Genomic DNA, 23,361 nt, shown 5'->3' with positions numbered 1-23,361 from the left:
AGCTAGGTGCCCTGCATCTTCGCAACCTGTGTTAGCCATCATTTTCAGGGTTCATGTTAGATCTGTCCACCTTCACATAATACCCAACGTGATATTTTGGACAAGCCTTCATCACTGATAGCATAGCTCCAACAAGCAACCCCAACTTCAGATGTTACACCCCCCTCCGTCACCATGAGGTACAGGTCGGACTTGGGGGGGGGTCTTCTCTAAACTACAGTCTCAATCTTGTCACCTTTTGGTATCTTGTGACACAATTAAGGTGGGCCCCATCCTGTGCAGGGCAAGTGTGCATTCCTTCCTCGGGGAATAGGGGCAGGTGCATGTGCCCTACATGCCTATTTACCCCAACTCAAGTCTGCACATCTGGGCTTAGCTGTGGAGCAGAGTTGCCCAATGGTCAGAGTCTATGCAAACACCCTGCTCATTCAGGGTAGTACAGCCTAGCAGCTGGAGTCCATGAAACATCCCTACAGTGTGGGTCCAATGGCCAGAGTTCATGGGGGCCGCTGGCAGGAGGTCTGGTGGCCCAGATAGAGGGGCCCAGGCCCACCCAACTCCACTGGGCCCTGATCCAGGATCTTAGTATCAGTGGAACAATCAGCTAACTGCTCAGCAGGGAGTCCCACCAAAACACACCAAGCGTATCTTGGTGGGAGATACCACTGCGACACTGCCCCAGGTCACTTCCTACCACAGTCTCGGGCATTGTAGTCCAGGAGGCTTTGGGACCTCTTAGTTCCCCAGCACTGGCCGCTCCCTGGGGCTCCATGGGCTGCTGGGGTCTGAGGCGAGGGTCCCCACCTCCATGTCCCTCTGGCACAGGCTAGAGGCCATCCTTAGCAGGCACTCCTAGCACACAAACTTCCCCACAAGCATCTCCTCCTGACCGAGCTGGGCTGCTCTCTTTTATACTGGTACAGCTGGAGCATGCCCAGTAGGGAGAAGGGGGCGTGGTTTCCTCAGCCCACAATGTGGCATAAGCTCCTTCCCATCCAGTGCAGGGCAAGTGCGCCCCGTCACATACCTCTAATAATATATCTCATCTCCAATCCCCCTGTATTTTTGCTATATCCTTTTGGAGATGAGGTGACAGAACTAACACACAACTCCAGGCAAGAGCATCACATTGATTTATGTAAAGGCATTATCACTTTTTCAGTATTATTTTTAATCCTATTCCTTATGTATTCTAACATTATGTTTGCTTGTTGATTGAGCAAAGGTTTCCATTACATTGTCTACTTGTATACCCTGGTCTTTTTCCTGAGTGAATACAATTAACTTAGAACCCGGTAATGTGCATGATTAGTTCCAGTTATTACTTCCAATATGCATTATCATGCAGTTGTCACCATTGAGCTATGGTCTGCCACAAGCATGAAATCAAGACCCTGCAAATAATCTCATGAACCTCTGCAGCCTCAAACGTTTCCACCAAAACTGTTCTTTGCTATCTCCTCTCCAAAGGGAAGTGGCCCAATATTTCAATTTGAAAATCTGTTCATGTTAGCTGTATCTTTGTAGTAAAATCCCATGACCTTTTGTTAATAATCTGAAAGTCAAAGTATGTTCACTGAAACCTTCACTAAGGTTTGCAAAACTTGTAGGAGAACTGAGGATAAGTTTTTCATAAACCTTGATGGAGTTTCATAAAGAACCACTTCCTTCCTCATGTGTATTAGAAAAGTTCTCTAAAAAGTGTGTAGGTTGGGTGTGGGAGGTGTTAAACACTGTGGTACAAGCCAAGCTCAGCTCTGAGAATTTCCATGTATTCATTCAAATTCTAAACTCTGTGTGAAACTCAGAAGGTGCAAGCACAGGATTAAATAAAACGACCACAAAAAAGGTCCTTGACACTTTTAACACTTTAGCACAGATTTAAAGAACACACAAGATGAAACCTTTTAGTTTCCCACAGCTCTGCCAATGCATCTTTACCAGCTCTAACATTTCTGGCAGTGTATTTTTAAAATAAGCAAGCAAAGATTACAAATCTGTTGTCACGTATTTTCATGGAAAATATTGCTGTTTATTTTCAAGACTTAAGTGTTGACTGACTTGGAGTTTTGCACTCATGATTTTTTTCCTTCAAATCCTCAGATTTTATTATTTATTCAAAATGTAATGACTGAAGAAATCAAGATTTGTAACAGATTCAGAGATAAAACCCTAGGGGTCAAGGTTATGCACAGACAGTGTGGGTGGGTAACAGGCAGAAAGCTAATGTTGTTTATGTTTAAGTCTATGAGTCTTTCACAGAGGTCACAGAAGTCACGGATTCCGTGACTTTCTGTGACCTCCATGACTTCTGCAGCTGCTGGCTCAGGGGCTGCCCAAACCAGACAGCCCCAGAGCCAGCAGCAGCAGTTTGGGTGTGTGGGAGGGGGCGATGGCCAACGGGTTGAGGAAGGGGCATGTCCCTGCAGCTCCTAGGCGGAGAAGGGGCCAGAGGAAGGCTCCGCGTTGCATGCTGCTCATGCCCACGGGCCCCTCCCCAGCAGCTCCCATTGGCTGCGGTTTGCAGCCAATGGGAGCTGCAGCAGCTGGTGCTTGTGGCAGGAGCAGCGCACAGAGCCTCCTGACCCCTCCGCTGCCTAGGAGCTGCAGGGACGTGGAGCCAGGTAGGGAGCCCCTGCCAGCCCCGCCAACCCTTCCCCCCCAGCAACAGGGAGGGTCCCGGGCCACACTGCCTGGCCCCCACCCCCAGCGGGGTGCCCTGGGCCAGTTCCCCCAGCACCCGCAACACCCCCAGAGTGCACCCCCCAAAGCATCCACAGTCCCCTGCCCAAGTTTTAGTCACGGGTATTTGTAGTAAAAGTCACGGACAGGTCACGGACTGTGAATTTTTGTTTACTGCCTGTCCGTGACTTTTACTACAAATAGCTGTGACTAAAAGGTAGCCTTATTTATGGTGCCATCAGCCACCCTAGCGGGTGTGGAGCAACAAGTGGGCCTGTTGTTGAGACCTGGTCTTCAAACCCAAGTGGAAGAGCTAGCCCAGAAAGGGGGTGGTGCATGCGGCAGCTACTTAATCTGTGGCATTGTGCCTCGCTGTGCCATCCTGCTGGGGGAGTCTTGTTCCACATCACCTTGTACCCCTGGATCCTTTGCACTAGGACAAAGTAGCCCAAGGGTGATGATAATCAGCTCCACTCCACAGCCAGGAACTTTGCTGCAGAAGATGTGGTCCAGGCTGTACTGCAGGACTGTGCTCTAGACTCTTGGCGAACCGGGGAAGTCCCGGATGACTGGAAAAAGGCTAATGTAGTGCCAATCTTTAAAAAAGGGAAGGAGGAGGATCCTGGGAACTACAGGCCAGTCAGCCTCACCTCAGTCCCTGGAAAAATCATGGAGCAGGTCCTCAAAGAATCAACCCTGAAGCACTTGCATGAGAGAAAGGTGATCAGGAACAGCCAGCATGGATTCACCAAGGGAAGGTCATGCCTGACTAATCTAATCGCCTTTTATGATGAGATTACTGGTTCTGTGGATGAAGGGAAAGCAGTGGATGTATTGTTTCTTGACTTTAGCAAAGCTTTTGACACGGTCTCCCACAGTATTCTTGTCAGCAAGTTAAGGAAGTATGGGCTGGATGAATGCACTATAAGGTGGGTAGAAAGCTGGCTAGATTGTCGGGCTCAACGGGTAGTGATCAATGGCTCCATGTCTAGTTGGCAGCCGGTATCAAGTGGAGTGCCCCAAGGGTCGGTCCTGGGGCCGGTTTTGTTCAATATCTTCATAAATGATCTGGAGGATGGTGTGGATTGCACTCTCAGCAAATTTGCGGATGATACTAAACTGGGAGGAGTAGTAGATACGCTGGAGGGGAGGGATAGGATACAGAAGGACCTAGACAAATTGGAGGATTGGGCCAAAGGAAATCTGATGAGGTTCAATAAGGGTAAGTGCAGGGTCCTGCACTTAGGACGGAAGAACCCAATGCACCGCTACAGACTAGGGACCGAATGGCTAGGCAGCAGTTCTGTGGAAAAGGACCTAGGGGTGACAATGGACGAGAAGCTGGATATGAGTCAGCAGTGTGCCCTTGTTGCCAAGAAGGCCAATGGCATTTTGGGATGTATAAGTAGGGGCATAGCGAGCAGATCGAGGGACGTGATCGTTCCCCTCTATTCGACATTGGTGAGGCCTCATCTGGAGTACTGTGTCCAGTTTTGGGCCGCACACTACAAGAAGGATGTGGATAAATTGGAGAGAGTCCAGCGAAGGGCAACAAAAATGATTAGGGGTCTGGAACACATGAGTTATGAGGAGAGGCTGAGGGAGCTGGGATTGTTTAGCCTGCAGAAGAGAAGAATGAGGGGGGATTTGATAGCTGCTTTCAACTACCTGAAAGGGGGTTCCAAAGAGGATGGCTCTAGACTGTTCTCAATGGTAGCAGATGACAGAACGAGGAGTAATGGTCTCAAGTTGCAGTGGGGGAGGTTTAGATTGGATATTAGGAAAAACTTTTTCACTAAGAGGGTGGTGAAACACTGGAATGCGTTACCTAGGGAGGTGGTAGAATCTCCTTCCTTAGAGGTTTTTAAGGTCAGGCTTGACAAAGCCCTGGCTGGGATGATTTAACTGGGAATTGGTCCTGCTTCGAGCAGGGGGTTGGACTAGATGACCTTCTGGGGTCCCTTCCAACCCTGATATTCTATGATTCTATGATATTCTATGATTCTATGATTCTTAGCTGCAGCATCCCTGCTGAGAAAGAGATGGTTGAGTAGTTAAAGGGGTAACAGTTCCCGAGCAATGAGGATCCAATCCTCCTAGGATCCCCTATGATGATGCCTATCTGTGGCAGGGGTGGCAAGCTGTATGGGACTGTGGTGCTCCAGCAAATTCATAGCCCGGCTCCACCAATGTTCGGGGCCAGGTCTCTCCCCTGGCCCTGGCCCTGCCTGCCGCCCACGCATGCCCCCTCCCCCGAGCATTCCTGTCAGCCCTGGGCAGCAGGCAGCTTCCCCCTGCAGCTCCACACTGCGCTTCCTTGCCAGCTGCTGCTGGCTGAGGCGGCTGCTGCGCCTGTGGAGGGAGAAGGCGCATAGCAGCCCCCCGCCCTGGCAGGCAACTCTGAGTCCACTCTGAGGGAGGTGGGGGGCTTATCCTGGCTGGACATTCTGAGCAGCAGCCTGCGGGGGCTTGAGTGACTGTTGTGCCGGGGAGGAGGGGGCAGTGAGAGCCCCCGCCCCCGAAGCTCACTACTGCCAGCAGGGAGAGGGCTGGGAGGAATCCTCCTGTCTGGCCCCCCCTCCCCAGCCCCGGGGCAGCCTGCCTGCTGCACCCCAGACTCCTCATCCCCAGCCCCACACCCTTTCCTGCACCCCAAACCTCTATTCCAGCCCAGAGCCCGCACCCAACCCCCTCCCAGAGCCCACACCCAGCACCCCAACCCCCCTCCTGCACCCCAACCCCTTGTCCCAGGCCAGAGCCTGCACCCAGCACCCAAACTCCCTCCCAGAGCCCACATCCCTCCCGCAGTCAAACTTCCACCCAGCGCCTGCACCCCTAACCCCCTCTTGCACTCAAACCCCCTCCCAGAGCCCGCACCCCCTCCTGCAATCCGACCCCCTGCCCCAGCCCAGAGCTTGCACCCAGCACCCAAACTTCCTCCCCGAGCCTTAGGCAAGTGTGATCGGGGGGAGGGACTTGGACTCGCTCTGGGCGCCACCAAAAATTATACAAACCTGCCGCTCCTGCCTGTGGGGACAGGGAGGCACCCGCTTCCCCACTGTGGAGCCGCCCTACGCTGGCCACAAGCCCCAGCAGCTGCACCCACCGCTCAGCCCGGTACGGGGCGGAAGGCGGCTGCTTTCGTCGCCACCCCTCACCACCGGGCCAAGCAGAGGGGGCGGGGCCGGCGTCCCCAGCCCCGCCTCTTTCCCCGGGGACTTCTGCCGCAGCCGCGGGAGCGGCCGGTCAGCTGAGAGGCGGCGGCGGCGGCTGCAGTGCGGGGTCCGGAGCCCAGCTGTGCTGGGGGCGGGGCGCTGGGAGGCAGAGCTGCTGGGGCCCGGTAAGAGGCGCCTCGGGGAGCCTGGGGCGCAGCGGGACTCGCTTTTCCCAGTGGGCGTCTCGGGTGGGCGCCGCCCTGTTCCCAGCCGCTCTGCGGCAAGGGGGGCAGCCGCGGCCGCCCTGCCCGCCAGGCGAGCCCCCCAGGACTGCCCGCGGGAGCGGAGGGGCCGCGCTGAGGCGGCGGCGCCCGCGGGAAGGGGTTAGTTCCGCGTTCCCGGGGCCCTCAGCCCAGTTGCTGCGGTTCCGTGCGCCCTGCCTCTCCCCGCAGCCGGCTGGAGAGCGGGCAGCCCTCGCTCTGCTGGCGGCCCCGGGAGCGTGGAGCGGGACGACCCCCGCCCCAGCCCTCCGCCTCTCGGCCTGTTTTCCCCGCGCCGGGAGTGGCCCATGGCCGGAAGGAGCCGTGCGCGCCGAGCGGGCTGGACGAGCGACGCGTTCGGGGGCGGGCAGGGCTTGTGAAGTGCGGACGCGTGTGCGCCTCCTACTTCCAGAGAGACCGGCTTGGGACACGCCAAGCCAAAGCACCCCCACCCCACCCCCTTCTGTCTTCTTTAGCAGCCCTGCCGTTGTTGCGAGGGTAGAGAATTGCGGCGTTCCTGTCTTCTGCCTGCGCAAGGCGCCTCCCTGGCATCATGAGTTCAGTGCTACCCCAAAGCTGCTACTTCTCTGCTTGACCGTGGAACTTCTGCCTAAATCTTGCCCTGCTCTCCTGCTGCCTGGCTTCTGCTATGGTCTTAACCAACACACACATCCTTGTAGGTATCCCTTTTTAGGGGTTGCCTACACAAACAGTTTTCAGCAAGCTGGAGCATAAAGCTGCCTTGCAGTAGCCTACTGTGCACCAACTGCCTGTGCGGGGTTGGGCTCGAAAGGGTTCATTGTGTACGTTAATCTGCTTCCGTTTCAAAGTGGGATAGAGCAAAGCGTACAACTGAGTTTTTAGTATGCAGCAGCAGGGTCCACATTGTGCACGGCAGGCTAGCGTGGTGTGGGTTTACACCCCGGTTATCTGCACTTATTTTGAAGCAGAGTCCTTTTCCCTTTTTCCCCTACTTCCCCTTCACCCTCTTAAAAGCAGGCATTGTAGTGTTCTTGGGAAGTTGCTGGACTCTCTGTGTGCAGGAAGTTAGCATGTGAAAGCCTGAGGAAGAGAATCCTTCATCTTGTGCTCATTATCACATTCAAGATTTGTGGTGTTAAGCATATATTTTTGTGTAAATAAGCTAATGTGCTCAAAGTCTGCTTGGCCTGTTGTCACATAGAATAATTTGTGATATGTTGCAGCTATCTATGTTCCTACAGAGAGATGTGGGTCTTGAATGCATTCATAGATTCCAATGTCAGAAGCACACAGTTGTTTTCAACCAGAGAGAAACACAGGCCATAGAATTTCCCCCAAATAATTCCTAGAACATACCTTTTTAAATTAGAAAAACAGCCAATCTTAACTTTAAAATTTTCAGTGATGAAAAATCCACCCTGGCCCCTTTGGTAAACTGTTTCAATGGTAATTACTCTCACTGTTAAAAAAACTATGCCTTATTTCCTGTCTGAATTTGTCTAGGTTCAACTTCCATTGGATCATGTTGTTTTCTTTGCTTGATTGAAGAGCCCATCATTAAATACTTGTTTCCCCATGTAGATATTTACAGACTGTAACCAGGTCACCCCTTAACCTACTCTTTGTCAAGCTAAATAGATTAAATTCTGTAAATGGAGTCATAAAGTGTGCTGAGGGTATACTCTTTCCTTAATACTATGTCTTCAAAGTAATGGTTTTGTTCTTCTGTTACTTCGGGTTGTTTGCCCCAAAGTTTATAAATTTTCCTCTTGAAGCTAGTGTCACATTTTATTTAAATAGCTTACTTTTGGGACAGTTTTCTGCTGAATTGTTCTTTATTTATATTGTAGTAGTTTCCAGAGGCCCCATGGGGGCCCAGTTGTTTTAGGTGCTGTACAATTAGCACAATTTTTGGTGAATTTTAATACAGATGATATTCAGTGGTCCTTGTTAGTGCCTAATTCCTTACATGCATGAGTCCTGTTGTTTCAGTCCTGGGCTATTTCTGAGTAAAACATATTAAAGGAGATGGAAATGTTATAATTAAGGCTCCAGTTTAGTCACAGGTATTTTTAGTAAAAGTCATGGTCAGGTCATGGACAATAAACAAAAATTCATGGCATGTGACCTGTTCATGACTTACGTTATAAATACCCCTGATTAAATTAAAAGCCGCACCGGCTCCTGCTCACTTGGTCCTGGGGACTGTCTGAGTAGTGGCTGGTGCAGCTGGCCCCAGGGCGGCTCCATCAGCGGCCGGTGCGACTGGCGTTATTGGAAAAACCTGGCAACTGGCTGCAGAGCTGTTCCAGGAGGAGCTGGTGTGGCTGTCCCCAGAGCCAGCTGCTTGGGGGACCCTAGGGTCAGCGACACCGGTGGCTGCAAAAGTCACGGAATGTCACAGAAGCCGTGACCTCCATGACAAACGTAGAGTCCTAATTAAAACACACATACCCATAAAACTATAACTTATTTTACTTAATTGACTGTGCAAATTAGGTCCATCCTTTAGGCTTCTGGCATGATGCTAATATGACCTTGGCTGAAAAATTTGCACACCTCTTTGCTACAGTACAAGAAAAGAAAAATTGACAGTATCTAGAAACAAAAGTTAAACGTGACTGGTTTTATTGTCCACTCTGAAATGCAAATAAGTAAACTCAGTGTGTGTGTTTTGTTTTGTGTTTTGTTTTTTATGGGAAAACCTCAGAGCAAATGTTCATTAAATGGATATATTCATTAGTTACCAGGATAAGTGTACAAACAGTGCAAAATACTCAACACACTGACCAATTGAGCTGCAATGTATATATCTGGACAAGGATTACTGACATGATTCACAATTGCATTAGTTGTTGAAGGAGAACAAAGTGTCTGAGCCTGGTATTATCTAAACAAATGCTGCTAGTAAAAATAATCAATTCTTAAATACCCTAAACTAAAACTGAAAGTAAGTTATTCTGAAACAATTTAGTGAGGCTTCCCCTAAATGCACGAAATGGAAACCATATCCTTCCATAAAATATTTTGTTTCCCCTCATGTTTTTCATGTTTAGCTATTTCCAATAAACAGTTACTTCCATGACTTACATTGAGGACAGGTGGGGTTTTACATGTTAGCAGAACTAACTTTTTAATCTGAGGAGGAGCTCTTAGAAACAAAGCTTATTATACTTATAGTATTTCTTAGAGGCCCTAATTGTGATCAGGGCCCAGCTACGCTAGATGGTGTACAAATATGTACAGACATTATCTGCCTCAAAATGAGTACAGGATAAGAAATCTGATACTGTAAGATAAACTGCAGGTTCTTAATGAATCATATTTTCCTCCACCCTTTCTTGGTCTTCACTGTCAACTATACCAGCTTTACTGGCTCTTTGTTTGCTTCTTCCACTCCATTTTTGTACCTTTTTCCATGCTCTCTGATCTCCTGATCCTATTTAGCCAGGCCTCCAATCAGTTTCTTTTTATTCAAATCTATCCTAAAGACTCAGTTGTTCTGTGAGGCTTGCAAATGCTAACCCAGTCAAATGTCTCCTCCATTCTGTGTGTCTTCAAAAGAAGAAAAAAGTTGGAAGGAAGGGTGGGGGAAGAAAATCAAATAATAAGCGCAGTATTTATTTTTTGTTAACAGTGCTTATGAATAAAATCACCAGTACTTAATAAATGTTACATGACCCATGTGACTGATTCCAATTCCATCCTGATGTAAACAGAGTTAATTCTTGAGAAGACTCCTACTAAATCAATTAACCTATTGCACAGTCTGCTAACGAGCAAATTTAGCTTTTTAAATCTTCATACATTCAGCTGGGTGTTGAAGTTAAGAGTGTCATTTTTTTCTTCTTTGTATGTCTGGTATATCTTATAAACTTTAAATTGAATTACCTGAGTGTCTTGATCCTTAGGACCTTTTAAAAACATACATCCTGTTGTATATTTTAATTTGAATTGAAAGGAAACAAAAACATTGCAAACTCTCCTACCATGTTAACTTGATAACTGGGTCAATTTATTTCACTAAAATACTATCTCTAGACTTTGCGAAGAAGGTCAAAGGGGTCCCAGATATTGACTATCTCAGGGACCTGCCTGTAGGATCATTGCCATCTTTTTATGTATGACTGACGCTGTAGTATTTTGAGAATGTATTGGAGAATTAAGCAGGCTGACTTATTTTATTCACTTTGCTCTCATGCTGCAATAATGATGGGCAAAAGTGAGGTTTTCAGCATCTTTAAAACTTACTTTCTTCTCAAATGTCTCAGAACTTAGTTCTTCTGTTTCCAAAAGCTGATTGTAGAAAGGGATTTGGTTTTTAACTTTTAAAGGGGAAAAATTAACTATTTTGTTTACATACATACTCTGGGTTGAGAACTCCTTCCCTCCCCCACTGGAAAAAATACTGATCTCTAATAAGATGAAATGTTTACTCATAACTGCTTGTTCCTAAATATTAGGAGTCAATTGTGAGGATGTGTCTGACTCCTAGACGTAGGGAAAGTTTATAGTACGGTGTAGTGTACTGCTCTCGTCCCTTCACTTGCTTTTTTTAGGCTCATCCTAGCAAGAATTTATGTATTCTTTTAAAAAATAACAAACAAAAAAAATTACCTATTCCAAAGTGACTGCTAAAGGTAGTAACAGGTGCTGGGCTGGTATGGATGTACCTGTTGGTTCATAGATATGGTTCCCATTTAAACCACTGCAGATTCAAGAGCATCTTGATTGCCTTTTATTTTAATATATCAAAATATTATACAGACAATGGTGAAACCTGTATGAATGAGGAGGATTGAATAATACTTTGTTGAAGTACCGTGAGTATAGCAAGACAATGGTCTTTCTACAACTAAGGTTGCAACATAGGGTTGCCAACTCCGGGAAGCTATTCCGGGAGGTTTCTTTTCTCCCTCTCCCCCCCCCCCCCCCAAAAAAAAAACCCCCAAAAAACATGATGTAATATCATTTTCTTAAAATATCCTATTAAAATCTCTTGGATTGCTTTCAGTAGTTACCGGGAGATCGATGCTGATGCCGATTCCTGGCCAGGCCTGGAGGGTTGACAACCCTATTGCAGCAGGTTTCATTTTGAGCCAAATTTTCCTGTAAATATTTTGTGCACCTGTTTAAAAAATGGTTACTGAAAGTGAGAACTTTTTTTGGAAATTTGAAGAAAGTTGAGCAAAATACTTTTTCCAGCTAAAGAAACTTTAAAAAAAAATAACATTTCTGTGAAAAATGGTCAGATTGCTTGTGGTGGAGTTGACACTATTCAGTGTAAAGGTGGTAGAACCTTACTTGGCAGGGAGTCCCACTGACTTCTCTAGAGCTACTTATTGAGTAAAACTCTGATCCTGCAAGACTCGGATATGCTTAACTTTAAGCATGTGACTATTTTTGTTGAATTCAATGACTGCTCGTATGTTTAAAATTGTATGTGCATAAATTTTTTGCGAGGTCAGGACCTAAATTGAAAAGGAGGACTTGTGGCACCTTACAGACTAACAAATTTATTTGAGCAGAAGCTTTTGTGAGCTACAGCTCACTTCATTGGATGCATGCAGTAGAAAATACAGTGGGGAGATTTTTATATACACAGAGAGCATGAAACAATGGGTGTTACCATACACACTGTAACAAGAGTGATCAGGTAAGGTGAGCTATTACCAGCAGGAGGGGAGACAAATGTTTTGTAGTGATGATCAAGGTGGGCCGTTTCCAGCAGTTGACAAGAACCTAAATTGTCACTTAAACTGTAAGGGCCTTGGTAAATAGTTCTGATTATGTCATACATAGGCTAGTTTTCAAGAAGATCCTTCTGCTATATAGTCGAAAGTAGCAAACCAGTAAACAAGGGATGAGACTCAATAATTGAAACTGATTTGCTTTTGGGGGAAAATATTTTTGTTGTCAAAGCTGAAATCTAAAACTTGATCTGTGCTTCTCCCATCAGTGCCTGTCATCGTGAGCTTTCAAATGTGGATATTTTCTATTTAAATGTGGAGTCCTGTGCAACATGTAAGGGAAGGAAATCCAGGCACAAGGCAGTTTTTTAGCATGTAAGGCCTAACAAGAACCAATGGCTGGAAGCTGAAGCCAGACAAATTCAAGTTAGAAATAAAGTGCACCTTTTTAACAGGGATGGTGATTACCACTTCCCTTGGTAGTTTGTTCCAATGGTTAGGGTCTCTCCATCTCTTGATGTCTTCAAATCAAGACTGGATGCCTTTCGGGAAGGTATGCTTTGGTAAAACACAAGTTATTGAACTCAGTACAGGGGTAACTGTACGAAAATATGTATCCCAAAGATAAGGCTGGTAGGCAGAGGAGACAGATCTCTCTCAGGTGCTGACCCCAGACTGTAGAACTAAGGACTGTTGCAAACATTGCTCCATTCTGGTTTGAATGGAAAGTGCCCTTTTCCAGCCTTGTCTTCTCAAGGAACAATATACAACACATTAATTTATTCACTTCAGAGTAACAGCCGTGTTAGTCTGTATTCGCAAAAAGAAAGAGAGTACTTGTGGCACCTTAGAGACTAACCAATTTATTTGAGCATAAGCTTTCGTGAGCTACAGCTCACTTCATCGGATGCAAACTGTGGAAAGTGTAGAAGATCTTTTTATACACACAAAGCATGAAAATATACCTCCCACTCTCCTGCTGGTAATAGCTTATCTAAAGTGATCACTCTCCTTACAATGTGTATGATAATCAAGTTGGGCCATTTCCAGCACAAATCCAGGTTTTCTCTGAATTTTGTTTTCTCCTGCTTCTTATAAACTAAAGCACAGGCCATAAAGCTTCCATTTTCATCCGGCCTTGCAGTTTCTGTCTTATGCTCCTTTGGGGTATTTCTTGAGGAATTTGTGATATTGACTGAGAGGTGATAGTTTTTGAATGGCCCTCTGAAGGTTGTCAGTTTCAGCTGACAGTCTAGAGCAGAATTGCCAGAATCTACTAGCTTTGTCTACTGAGGAGAATTCTTTTGCAACAGTTGGTCTTAGTGCAGTTGGGGCATTACTGTATTTAAGATGCTTCCCCAATGTGGTAAATATTGTTTATATCGACTCTAAATTGTCCATCGAAAGCATGCTCACTGTTGTGTGTGGTGTTTGGGGCTACTAGGTGCTATGATAGTACAATCATTGTGCTAGGCACAATGTAAACATACAAAAAAGCTGGTGCCTGCCCCAAATAGCTTACACAATCTAAGTGGTGTTGGTGTGAGAATCTTTTCAGTCACACGTACTTAGCTGAGATGTCATTCCCATATATTGCCACCTCATTTATTTACTATTTCATTTCCAATCTTGATTGGAAACCTAGCTTTTCTTTCTTGCCTTCACCGCTAATCTCGCTTAATGTATGTACAAGTGTATGGGGAGCCAGTCTGTATGAAAAGTGCGTTGTAATAAAATAACCATTTAACCTGTTCTCACATTGTGCTGACCTGTATCCTTTATTTATACTAATGTAATCAGGCTTCTCTTGCTGTCTTACAAAATTGAGTAAAGATGAAGAAACTTTCATTAGCTGTTCTTACCAGCATCTGACATTGCTCTCAAAGTTTGAGCAGGGCCACCACTTCTTTTAAAGATCTGATTTTCAATGTGTCTCCAACTGGGCATCCATTTCTGAAAACTGAGACCAAAAGGTCTTAAAACAGAATGATTGTGTGTATGTACACTGTGAGAAATGCATTTAACCTATCATTCAGTAACCTACTTGTCACTAATGAAAAATTCACCTGTATTTGTAGTCTTACAAACTGAATTGTTGAGTATTTCCTTGAGGTCCCCAAACTGGGTGGTGTGGGGGGGCCCAGGAGCAGAGTGGAGTGTACCCCACAGTTTAGGGACCTGTGCTCTATATAATGTTTCTCTGAGTGTAGTTCAGTTATGCTTTAAGGGCTCCAAACAGCAATTAGGACCCCGTTGTACAAGCCACTGTACAGTCACCTAGGTTATCAGGCCACTAGGGAAAGCAGTGTACACTTGTAGAAGATTTTATGTATGTTTATGCTGTATAGCGAAGATTGTCTTGTAAAAGATTCATGTAAGGCTTGTTTTGATGAGATACTTTTTCAAAATTATTGTAACTAAAAATTCAAGTAGTATCCCTAGGTTGCACAAAAACGTCTCCATTTTGAGCAATAGTGTCATTTACACGGGGTAAAATGGCCTGTCCGAGCACTAAAAAGAAAATCAGATTACAGATAAGACTACAAGAGTTAGAATCTCTTGAGAGAAAAGCCTAAAAAAAATGTTATGGACAAGTAGTCAGAAGACAATAGTTAAAGTTGCAACAGAGACTTCAATTTTCATGGGGAGTAAAGTGTGAATATTTCTAATATATTCATTTTCTTGAATTTCTAATATAGTTTCTCTGGATAGAGTTTCTGGTTTTTTGGTTTTTTGGTTTTGTTTTTTCCCAATTTGAGGGTTTCCTTTTTTGTATGGGTAGGAAAAATCTTATATTAAACTTGACAGATTTGACCTAATTGTTCTCATAGGAAGCTGTTTCTGTGATTTGCTGATTCATAGATTACAAGCCCAGATACGACCATTATGATCATCTAGTCTGATCTTCTAATTGACAGTCATAGTCACAAAATCTCAGGCCTATATCATGTAACAGGCTCTGAAATGGTTTCACATCCTTACTTTAGTTTGAGAAATCATTCTCTAAAATGCCCTTTTCAAAACAGACTTACTTGGTAAAGGCCAAATAGGATTGTATGGTGGAGTTTCATGTTGTTGGAGTTTTTCAGTCTGTGTGTGCTCTAACCTGATAAAATGCATTATGGACTTGCAGAATTACCAGTGTATAACTACTTACTTTTTATTTTTAGGTGCCTTCACTTGATGAAATTCTGACCTTCTCACACCTTTGATCTTCTTAGTGGACAGTCTATTTAGCCATGTCGAACAGTACAGGCATTGATGGGGATCCAACCCAGCTAGCTCAACATATAACTTCTAATATCCGAAAGATCACCCAATGCAGTAAGTTGAATGAATTAATACATGTTCTTTTAAACTAATCTATTGAAAATACTTTCAGGCCTGTAGCTATGCAAAAAACTGTGCTGATGTTAAAGAAATGCTATCGGTTTGACAGGTTTCAGAGTAGCAGCTGTGTTAGTCTGTATCCGCAAAAAGAAAAGGAGGACTTGTGGCACCTTAGATAAATTTGTTAGTCTCTAAGGTGTCACAAGTACTCCTTTTCTGTCAGTTTGAGAATCTCATTTCTGTATAACTTTTTGTACCTTCTGTGCTTGTACATAACGCTTCTTAAAATGATTGGCATTTGTTCCCTTTTTTTGTGTGTATACTGAGAGCACTTCGTGTTTTGTCAATTCATTGTACATTGTTTCTCCCTTCCTGAAAGATCTCTATAAGTATCATCAGGGGAAAAGAAAGATGCTACATATTTTAAAAGTGGAGGGCATACTATTTAAAGGGTACTCTCCGTATCTAGATTAAAAAAATTAACCTGACACGGTTCTTCTAATGGTATTAAACCACACATGCGATGTTGTGTGTGGCTCACATTTTAAAATGCCTTTATGCGCTAACTCTTGATATTGACTCAATAAGAGTCTGCTGTTTCAGTTTTTGTCTTGGGAAAGAGACCAACAAAAGTACTAGCTTGTGATAGTGGCTTTTGTGATAAGCACTGCCGCTCACTAGGATCACCAACTCATTTCATGTAGGTCATCCCCTTTTAACCACTCTGGAGTGTCAGGCAACCTAAAAGTGGCAGAGAAAGGAAGATTGATCTTTTTCACCCACTCTCTATTATTGTTACAAAACTCTAAATCATTAGCACCTCTGTCCTTGCTTTTTTCCTTGTAAAGAGCCTAGTTTATATTAAACATAAAATTATGTGAATGTAGCCTTTTGAGTTACTATTAGAATTCTGTATTTCTATCTTTCCCCTCTTATAACTTGCATTTATTTATTTATTTTATTTTATAAATAAATAAATAACAGAATAAAATAATCCCCCTAGAAACAGTTTCTAGCTCACAGAAAGGGTTGTAACTGTAATTTCAGTAACGAGTGAGATTGTAATACAGACAACGATCTAATACGGGTGACTTTCTTCCTTTTTCTTGTTTATATAAAAATTAAATTCTTCCTTTTATTCACAAACCACAGATCTGTAAAACATGTTTTACTCCCATAAATAACTCAAGCAGTTTTTCAGGTGCTTCCTCACATACAGCAACCAACACTTCAGAGCCTCTGTAAAGCAAAAATTATTGTAGAGTAACCCTCTTGGTGAAGCTGCTGCTGATGGTTGAAATTAAAGCACTAGCACTGACCAAAACTTGCAACTATAGTTGCCTAGGGATATTCTTAGCCACCTAAATAAAGGTGGCTTGATTTGTTTGTTTCCTGAGGTGCTATACACCTATGGTTCTCATTGTGACTTCAGGGAATTGTGTCCTGCATTGGGGGGGTGGGGGGATGTGAGGGAAATGAAGCCCTGGTTTTTTGGTTAGCCTTGTAACTAGGAACTTGATGGTAAGTTAAAATTCCTGGTGGTCAGAGTGAGAGTGGGAAAACAATAAAAGTGAGAACAGCTTTGGTGCTGGAGTAACTATCTGTGTGGAAGTAGCTATGAGAAATCCATTTGTTCTTCCATACCAGCACAAATTTCCCTCAGTATTGTGTTGAGGGAAGTTCTGGGTGTGTAGGGAGAAGAATAGTTCAGTCTGATGCAAATAATTGTATAGGCAAGATATTTCTGAAAGTGCACAAGACCAGGTTCTGCTGCTCCTCTTCACGCTGAATAACTCTTTACTGTGAGTCGAGACACTGGGTGAAATCCTGGCCCCAGTGAAGTCAATGGGAGTTTTTCCATTAACTTCAGTGGGGCCAGAATTTTACCTCTATCTCAGTGGGGCTACATATACTAGTCACCATGAGTAAGGATGGTAGTATATGGCTAAGTTCTAGACAGAAGGGTGATTTTTTTGTTTGACTCTTTTGTTTGTATGTGAGTGCGCTGCTGGGTAGTTTTAAATCCAAAGTGGTTGAGATTTGTTCCTACTCTTTAAAAGAAAAAAGAGTTATGTGAATCAAATTGCTCAAACCACATGGAGGTCTTTAGCTTACTGGCCTAACAAAAGAAACCCACAGCATCAAGATACTTTAATTAATCAGTGTTTACTAAAGGAACAGCCATTTTAAAACACCAGTGGCTTCAGAGATCACATGCTCAATTACATGCTAATTGAACGACAGCTTTAGTGAATCTGGACTCAAATCTCTTAATGCATTCAGAATACAAAGATAGAAAATATCACCTCTTGATTTAAGTTTTTCTTATTAACTTCTTTGATTATGATGAGCTTTCTTATTTATTCCTCGTTGTATATGTTTGGAGAGCAACAAAAATCGTATTGTTGTACTGTAAAACACCTTGCCTCATATTTAAAGAACCATTTCACAAAACTATCCTCAGCCAAATTTCAGGATGTTGGAATAGATAAGGAGCAGCAGACGGGATAGGAAGTAAGCCTGAATGTGGTGTGTGTGGGTGCATGTGGACTTATTTTGGGTGCTAGAAGGGGAGGCTTTGGCACTATTTAGTCATGTGGAAAATTCAATACTGGGACAATAGTTATAAAAATAACATTGTAACTGAAAGGGGTGGGGAGAATTTTTCTTACAGAACTGAATTATAAATCACAAAAGCAAGATGTGCAAAAATTCTTCACCTGTCTGCTGCTTTATCACATACAAGGGCTTGAGTCTCTCTAATTTTGTATTTATTTTCACTAAGGTCATTTTGTACATTAGAAGTACAGTATATCCATTGAGAGAAGAATATTAGGTCTTCTCTTTCTCACTCTTGCAGAAGAACCCTCTATGATGGACTAAAGAAATAAAGGGATTATGACACCACAAGAAACTGAAACCTGAGCAATTGAGAGAGTCTGTTTAAAACTCTTGCTTGTTTATCTGTTGAATTCAAACTTTTGACAAATGTGAGAACAAGATAAAATCAAAGATTTTCTGTTAAAGAAATAACACCCCTGTCTCTTCAGTTGGGGCTGAAAAAAGTTCCCACTCCATTTCTGGAGTCTCCAGCCAAAACAACCCCTAGGAAAATAGTTTTAAAACGTTTAGGTTAAAAAATAAATATCCGGGCCTTTATGGAGGGGGTGGTGTAAATAGAAGCAGAAAAGTTACATACATAATAGCCGCTACCTTTTTTTTTTCATCAGATACCTCATATGATAACAAATTAGTGGTAGTGCCAGGTGTTGGATTGACAGTGCAGGGTGCTCCAGTGTTCAGTCTGAGCACAGAACTGGTAATCGTAGCCAACAGCAGTGAAAGCCTTCACCACCGTGAGACACCACTGTCCTTTGCCCATCTCCTGCAGCAACCACCTCTAGGCTTGAGGAAGTAATGCAGTCTGCATGCTTGTTTACCTCTTGGCCTCTCCATTAGTTGTCACCTAAAAATCATTATTATTTGTAAACTACCAACATAGCTAGTTATGAACAAACAATGATGTAGAGTGGAAAGATTTTATATTCTTTACCAAACCCTGTGCCATACAATCCTTCTATTTTCTTGGTTTCAAAATAAGTGACACCTATATGCAAATTGATAGTGTTGCCTCTCTCAGCGACTGTAACTCTTCCAGATCTATAAAGTATTATAGAAAAATGCTGTAATTTGGCTGCAACTAGATGGACACTTATTAAATATGCCCTGATTGAAAAAACAAACTTGTGAGTATGTACGTGCGTGCGCGCACAAAAGGGGAAAAGCTTTTAAAAATGTTCTGTGTAGCGTCCCTTCCTCATTGTACTACCCTTGTCCCTGTTCCACATTTTTGTTAATTTAAGTTGCAAGCTCTTTTTGGCCATTCTTCTTACATGTCTGTAAAGCACCTAGCATTTTGGACATTAAATATATTGTTGTTTTTTACAAGTATACTATTTCATTTTATTTTAAAATATTGTGTTTAAACTTTTAAGTGATGCTTTCTTCTGTGTGACCACTACATTCCATTAGTTTCCTTTAATAAAATATTAACACTAATACCATATGGCCAGACTGTGGCCTAATTTGCATGGTGGTAAACTCACAGAAAGGACAGCAGCCTCCGTTGGGAAGTGGCTATTTCCACCCTTGTGGGAGAGGGCAGGACAAGGTAGAATAGGAGTGGAGCTGCCATCACCCAACTGAAAAAGCTCTGGTTAGTGTAGCGACGTTGATGTGCTGGGAGAAGTAAACTGTACCATGTAGAGGATTTGCACAGGGTACCCCAGCACAGCTGCAGCACTGCAGGTATGCCGCTCTGGCACTTCACTGTAGACACTACAGCAAAGGGAAGGGTCCTCACGTCACTGTAGTTAATCCATCTCCCCAAGAGGCAACAGCTAGGTCGATGGAAGAATTCTTCCATCAACCTAATGCTGGCTACACTGAGGGTTAGGTTAGCTACATCTCTGTGTGGATTTTTCACACCATTGAGAGACGCAACTATGCCAATGTAATTTTTCAGTGTAGATCAGGCTTAAGTCTTCATTCAGCCTTCTGGTTTGATTTTAGGGGCAGGGCAATAACATACTGCCCAAAGCTTGTAGGTGCAGGGCAAAGCCCTGTGTAGCACTACAAAATAATAGAAAATATCTGTGCTGCAGCTCAGTTGGAGTTGGTGTGGAAGCTGTAACTTTAACTTCTTGATTCTTGTGAGTGTAACAGTATTTTTTTTCCATTTAAAAAGACTGTGTCATGCTTCTGACCCATAGCAGATTATGAATCATATGGTTCTTATTGACTTGTCTCTGCAACTAAGTTTGTTCAGTACTCACAAGGTGACTGATACAGTATTTGACCTTGTTGCATACATTACGAAAGGAAATGTAGCTGGGGGAGCATATGCATTTTGGATACTGTAAATTGATTAAAATAATCAGGCATAATCCTCACCTGGGTAAAAAGAAAAAACGAGACTGTCAATCCCTGATGTCTCACAAGCATTACTGAATTTTTCCCATAAGGAGGAGTTCTCCTACCCCAGTTACTTACTGTTGATTTTGAGGCAATGCAACCATCAGTACAGATTACATGCACATGAAGGTAAATTTTAGCATGTTAAATTTTTCTGTCCTGTGAAGTCAGGTCTGTCAGATATTTTTATTATATTCCATGTGTGCTGGGAGTAAGCTTTTTTGCTAAGTGTTATTAAAATGAGATGAATCAGGACTATATTTGCTACATGACTTCAGTCCTGGCAAGTGTAAAGTTACAAAAATGGATTGGTTCTTGGAAGATGGAAAACTTCTGATGTCTTTTTTAGTTGTTTTTAAATGGTGCAGTGACTGCTTCTTATGAAACATCTTTTGCCATCCTATAAATAAGGTCAATGATATAACTGGGGATGTCCATGTGATATAGGTAGAATTGCTCTTAGCTAAGGGGCATACAAATATGCATGTGAAAAGTACTTTAGTTCACTGATGTTTTGAAGTCCAAGCCTGTACAAAAAACAGTTTACTTGTCTTTTTTGTCCCCATCTTATCTATAGTTTTATACAACTGTGTTTAAAATTAGTTAGAGAAAAGCCCAGCTTTTCTGTGACAGATTATTTACATACTGTTCTTAAAGTGTGGTTCTGCTCTGAAAAGTGTCTGTGTGAAAATGGCACCTCTATATGTAACGGATGTTTTTCTTGTGTGAATTCAAAGTCTTATCTGTTCACATTAGTGGCAAAAGTGTACCTCTTCTGCTTTTTATTCCTGTTGCTTTTTAACAGTGTTTGGCTTTGTGGTAGTGATCTGAGAATGCTATTCCATCATGTGCATCACAAACACAAATGCCAGTGCATTTGTGGAGATCTTATTCACAAAAGGCATAATTTCATAGGTGTAAATGAGATCCTAATTTGACCTACATAACTCCTGATTGGTGCCTGAAAGAAGAAGAAATCCTGGTGTGACTTTTCAGCCCTTCATGTTTAGCCTTACTCTCAAGTCAGAAAAAAGCATCTGTTACTTGTAAACTGAGCCCTTTGGGTTTGGAAATTTGTTGAGGTGATATACATGGAGCCACAGTACTGTCTGTGAATAGTAAGGGGACCAATGAGAGCAGACAATCATTGCTAATTTTATGGATTGAGCAAATGTAAATGGAGTAACCTAAACAGGAAAATTCTGCAGGGCAGCTTGTCCTAGTAGCATTAAAGGAGGAGGAAAGTAGCCATGCCTATCCTGGGTCCTCACAGTCCTCCCACCACTGCCAAAGGCTCAAATCCAGAGCCTCTCTAAGAGAAACGGACCCATTTAAACCAAAGCTGCTGAGAGCCCACCTTATTCCAGGGCCTTTATTTGCTCAAAAAAACTGGTTACACTACTACTTGGAGAACACCACCAAGTCTCAGAAGTGCCTGGGAATCTCTGCAGATCAGCCCTGTCCGCCTTTGATGAGGGAGAGCTGATTCTAATTCTAATTCATAGGTAAGTGCTGAGCATTACCCTTGGACCCTACCATAAGCATCACATAACTAGGCTTGGCAAAACTGGATTTTGATTTTATTTTTATTTTTATTTATAATTTTGATGGATATCATTGTCTATTTTTAGGCTTTTTTTCACTTTTTTTTATTTCAAGTCTCAGGAAATTGAGGTGGTCAGACAATTATTTAGTGCTTGTAGATGACAAGATTCAAAAAGTTAGCTTTATAATTCTTAAAACACCAATTGTCAACATCACGTGTCAAAATATATAAAGTAAATATCTTTAAATCTAACTCTGTTCTTAAGTATAACTTTTCAGCCTAGCTGTAAACTTTCATTATTGATGGAAATATGTTTTTGTGAGTTTGTGCATGTATGGTGAAATGGAGTTTACTGACATTTCATGATAAAAATAGCTAAGCCTTCCAAGCCCTAAAGAAGAGGTGGGATGGGGTGGTGGTGGAGGAGTCTATGTCCCAGTTGCCAAGACCTACTGCCCAAAGTTGTGATCCTTTGGAAAAACCACCATGGCCTGCTCCTGAATACTTATACAGAGGTGTAAAGTCGGCGTGTCTTTAGGTAACTCCATTTGCAACATTTCAAACCAGCAAAGCCAAGTGAGATTGAGCAGAACCATATGGTTCACTGTCAAAAAAAACATGATCCCACAGCAAGGCAAAACAAGAGTTCAGAGTCCTGATGAGCTAAGGGTGTCATGTACTGGTACTGGTGAAGCAAATCTACAACAGAACAGGAAGTAGGATGAGATTTGGGGGCATTCTGTAACAAAGCTGAAAAGCAGCCAGTTTCTGTCCTGCAAACTCTTTTTGTATGTACAGCCTGCTGGGGGCATCAGGCCTTACCTTACAAAAGTTCCTGGCTGTGAGGGTCAATGCATCTTTACAAAGTCTCACCTGAGAAGATAAAATCTTCTTGGTAGCTGCAGTTCTTCTATTACTGACTTTTTTTTCTGCCGACTGTCAACTTTTTTTATGGTGGCCCAGAACGAGTCCAGGTCAAAACTAGACTCAAGTAACGTTAAATCATTGTTACTTATCTTTGTTGACAGCCTTAAGAGGTGTGCGATATGGCGGCCCCTTCCTGGGTTGCCGTGCTGCAGCAGGCCATGGCGCTACCAGTGCATGTGCCTCAGTTTCCCCTTTTGTTCTGGAGTCCCTAATAACTCCATGCTAGCTTTCCAAGTATAAATAACTCTTTTTTTCAGGGTTAATTTGTTACAAAAGTCCCATAACCATCATCTAGAATTCCGCAGTACATTCATTCAAATTCTGACAGTCCAGTACACACCAGTACAGCTCGGACGTCTCTCTCTGCAGTCTGGCACTCCAGTACAACTCCAGTATCTCTTGTCCCAGACCCTTTAGCTGGCATGCTTTTCTTCCCAGAAATGGTTCCAGCTCCTACCTGGAAGCATCAGTGGGCTCACCCCTCCATCGTTCCTCAGCTTCTGCTCTCCAGCTCAAGAGGCAGTAGGCGTCTCCCTCTGCTGCTCTCAGCCTTTGGCTCTCTGGCCTAGAGAGGTCTGTAGGTGACCCCCAACCTCCCCTCCACCAGCCTGCCTTCTACTTTCACCAGCCTGATCTTGCTCCACTGCTTACCAGGGAACTCTCCGCCCCCTCTGTCATTGGCATCACTTCCTTGAAGCTCTGCTCTTCAAACTCTGTCATTCTCTCTCCAGACTATGTGTTCTGATCTCTCCTGTGTAACTCCCAGAGGCAGCCCCATCCTCCACATTACACCAAACTAGGGTGAAGCTGGACTG

General features: G+C 43.6%; 1 protein-coding gene across 2 annotated transcripts in view; it reads left to right on the top strand.

Moving 5' to 3' along the window:
• The first annotated feature begins 5,877 nt into the window (after positions 1–5,877).
• The window catches only part of STX7 (syntaxin 7), a 42,679-nt gene continuing 25,195 nt past the window's right edge, over positions 5,878–23,361 (top strand). Inside the window, exons 1-3 of one of the 2 annotated variants that reach the window (XM_073337343.1) lie at positions 5,878–6,022; positions 6,574–6,773; positions 14,940–15,093. In XM_073337343.1, coding sequence (XP_073193444.1) covers positions 15,009–15,093 — 85 coding nt within the window. In that variant the 5' untranslated portion in view covers positions 5,878–6,022; positions 6,574–6,773; positions 14,940–15,008. The remainder of the gene's footprint in view (positions 6,023–6,573; positions 6,774–14,939; positions 15,094–23,361) is intronic. The other variant, XM_073337342.1, reaches the window with a different exon arrangement.

This window comes from Lepidochelys kempii, chromosome 3, assembly GCF_965140265.1.
Source record: "Lepidochelys kempii isolate rLepKem1 chromosome 3, rLepKem1.hap2, whole genome shotgun sequence".
In the NCBI taxonomy this organism is placed as follows: domain Eukaryota; kingdom Metazoa; phylum Chordata; order Testudines; family Cheloniidae; genus Lepidochelys; species Lepidochelys kempii.
The sequence above is the reverse complement of the archived record's forward strand: the minus strand, read 5'-3'. Positions and strand labels throughout refer to the sequence as shown.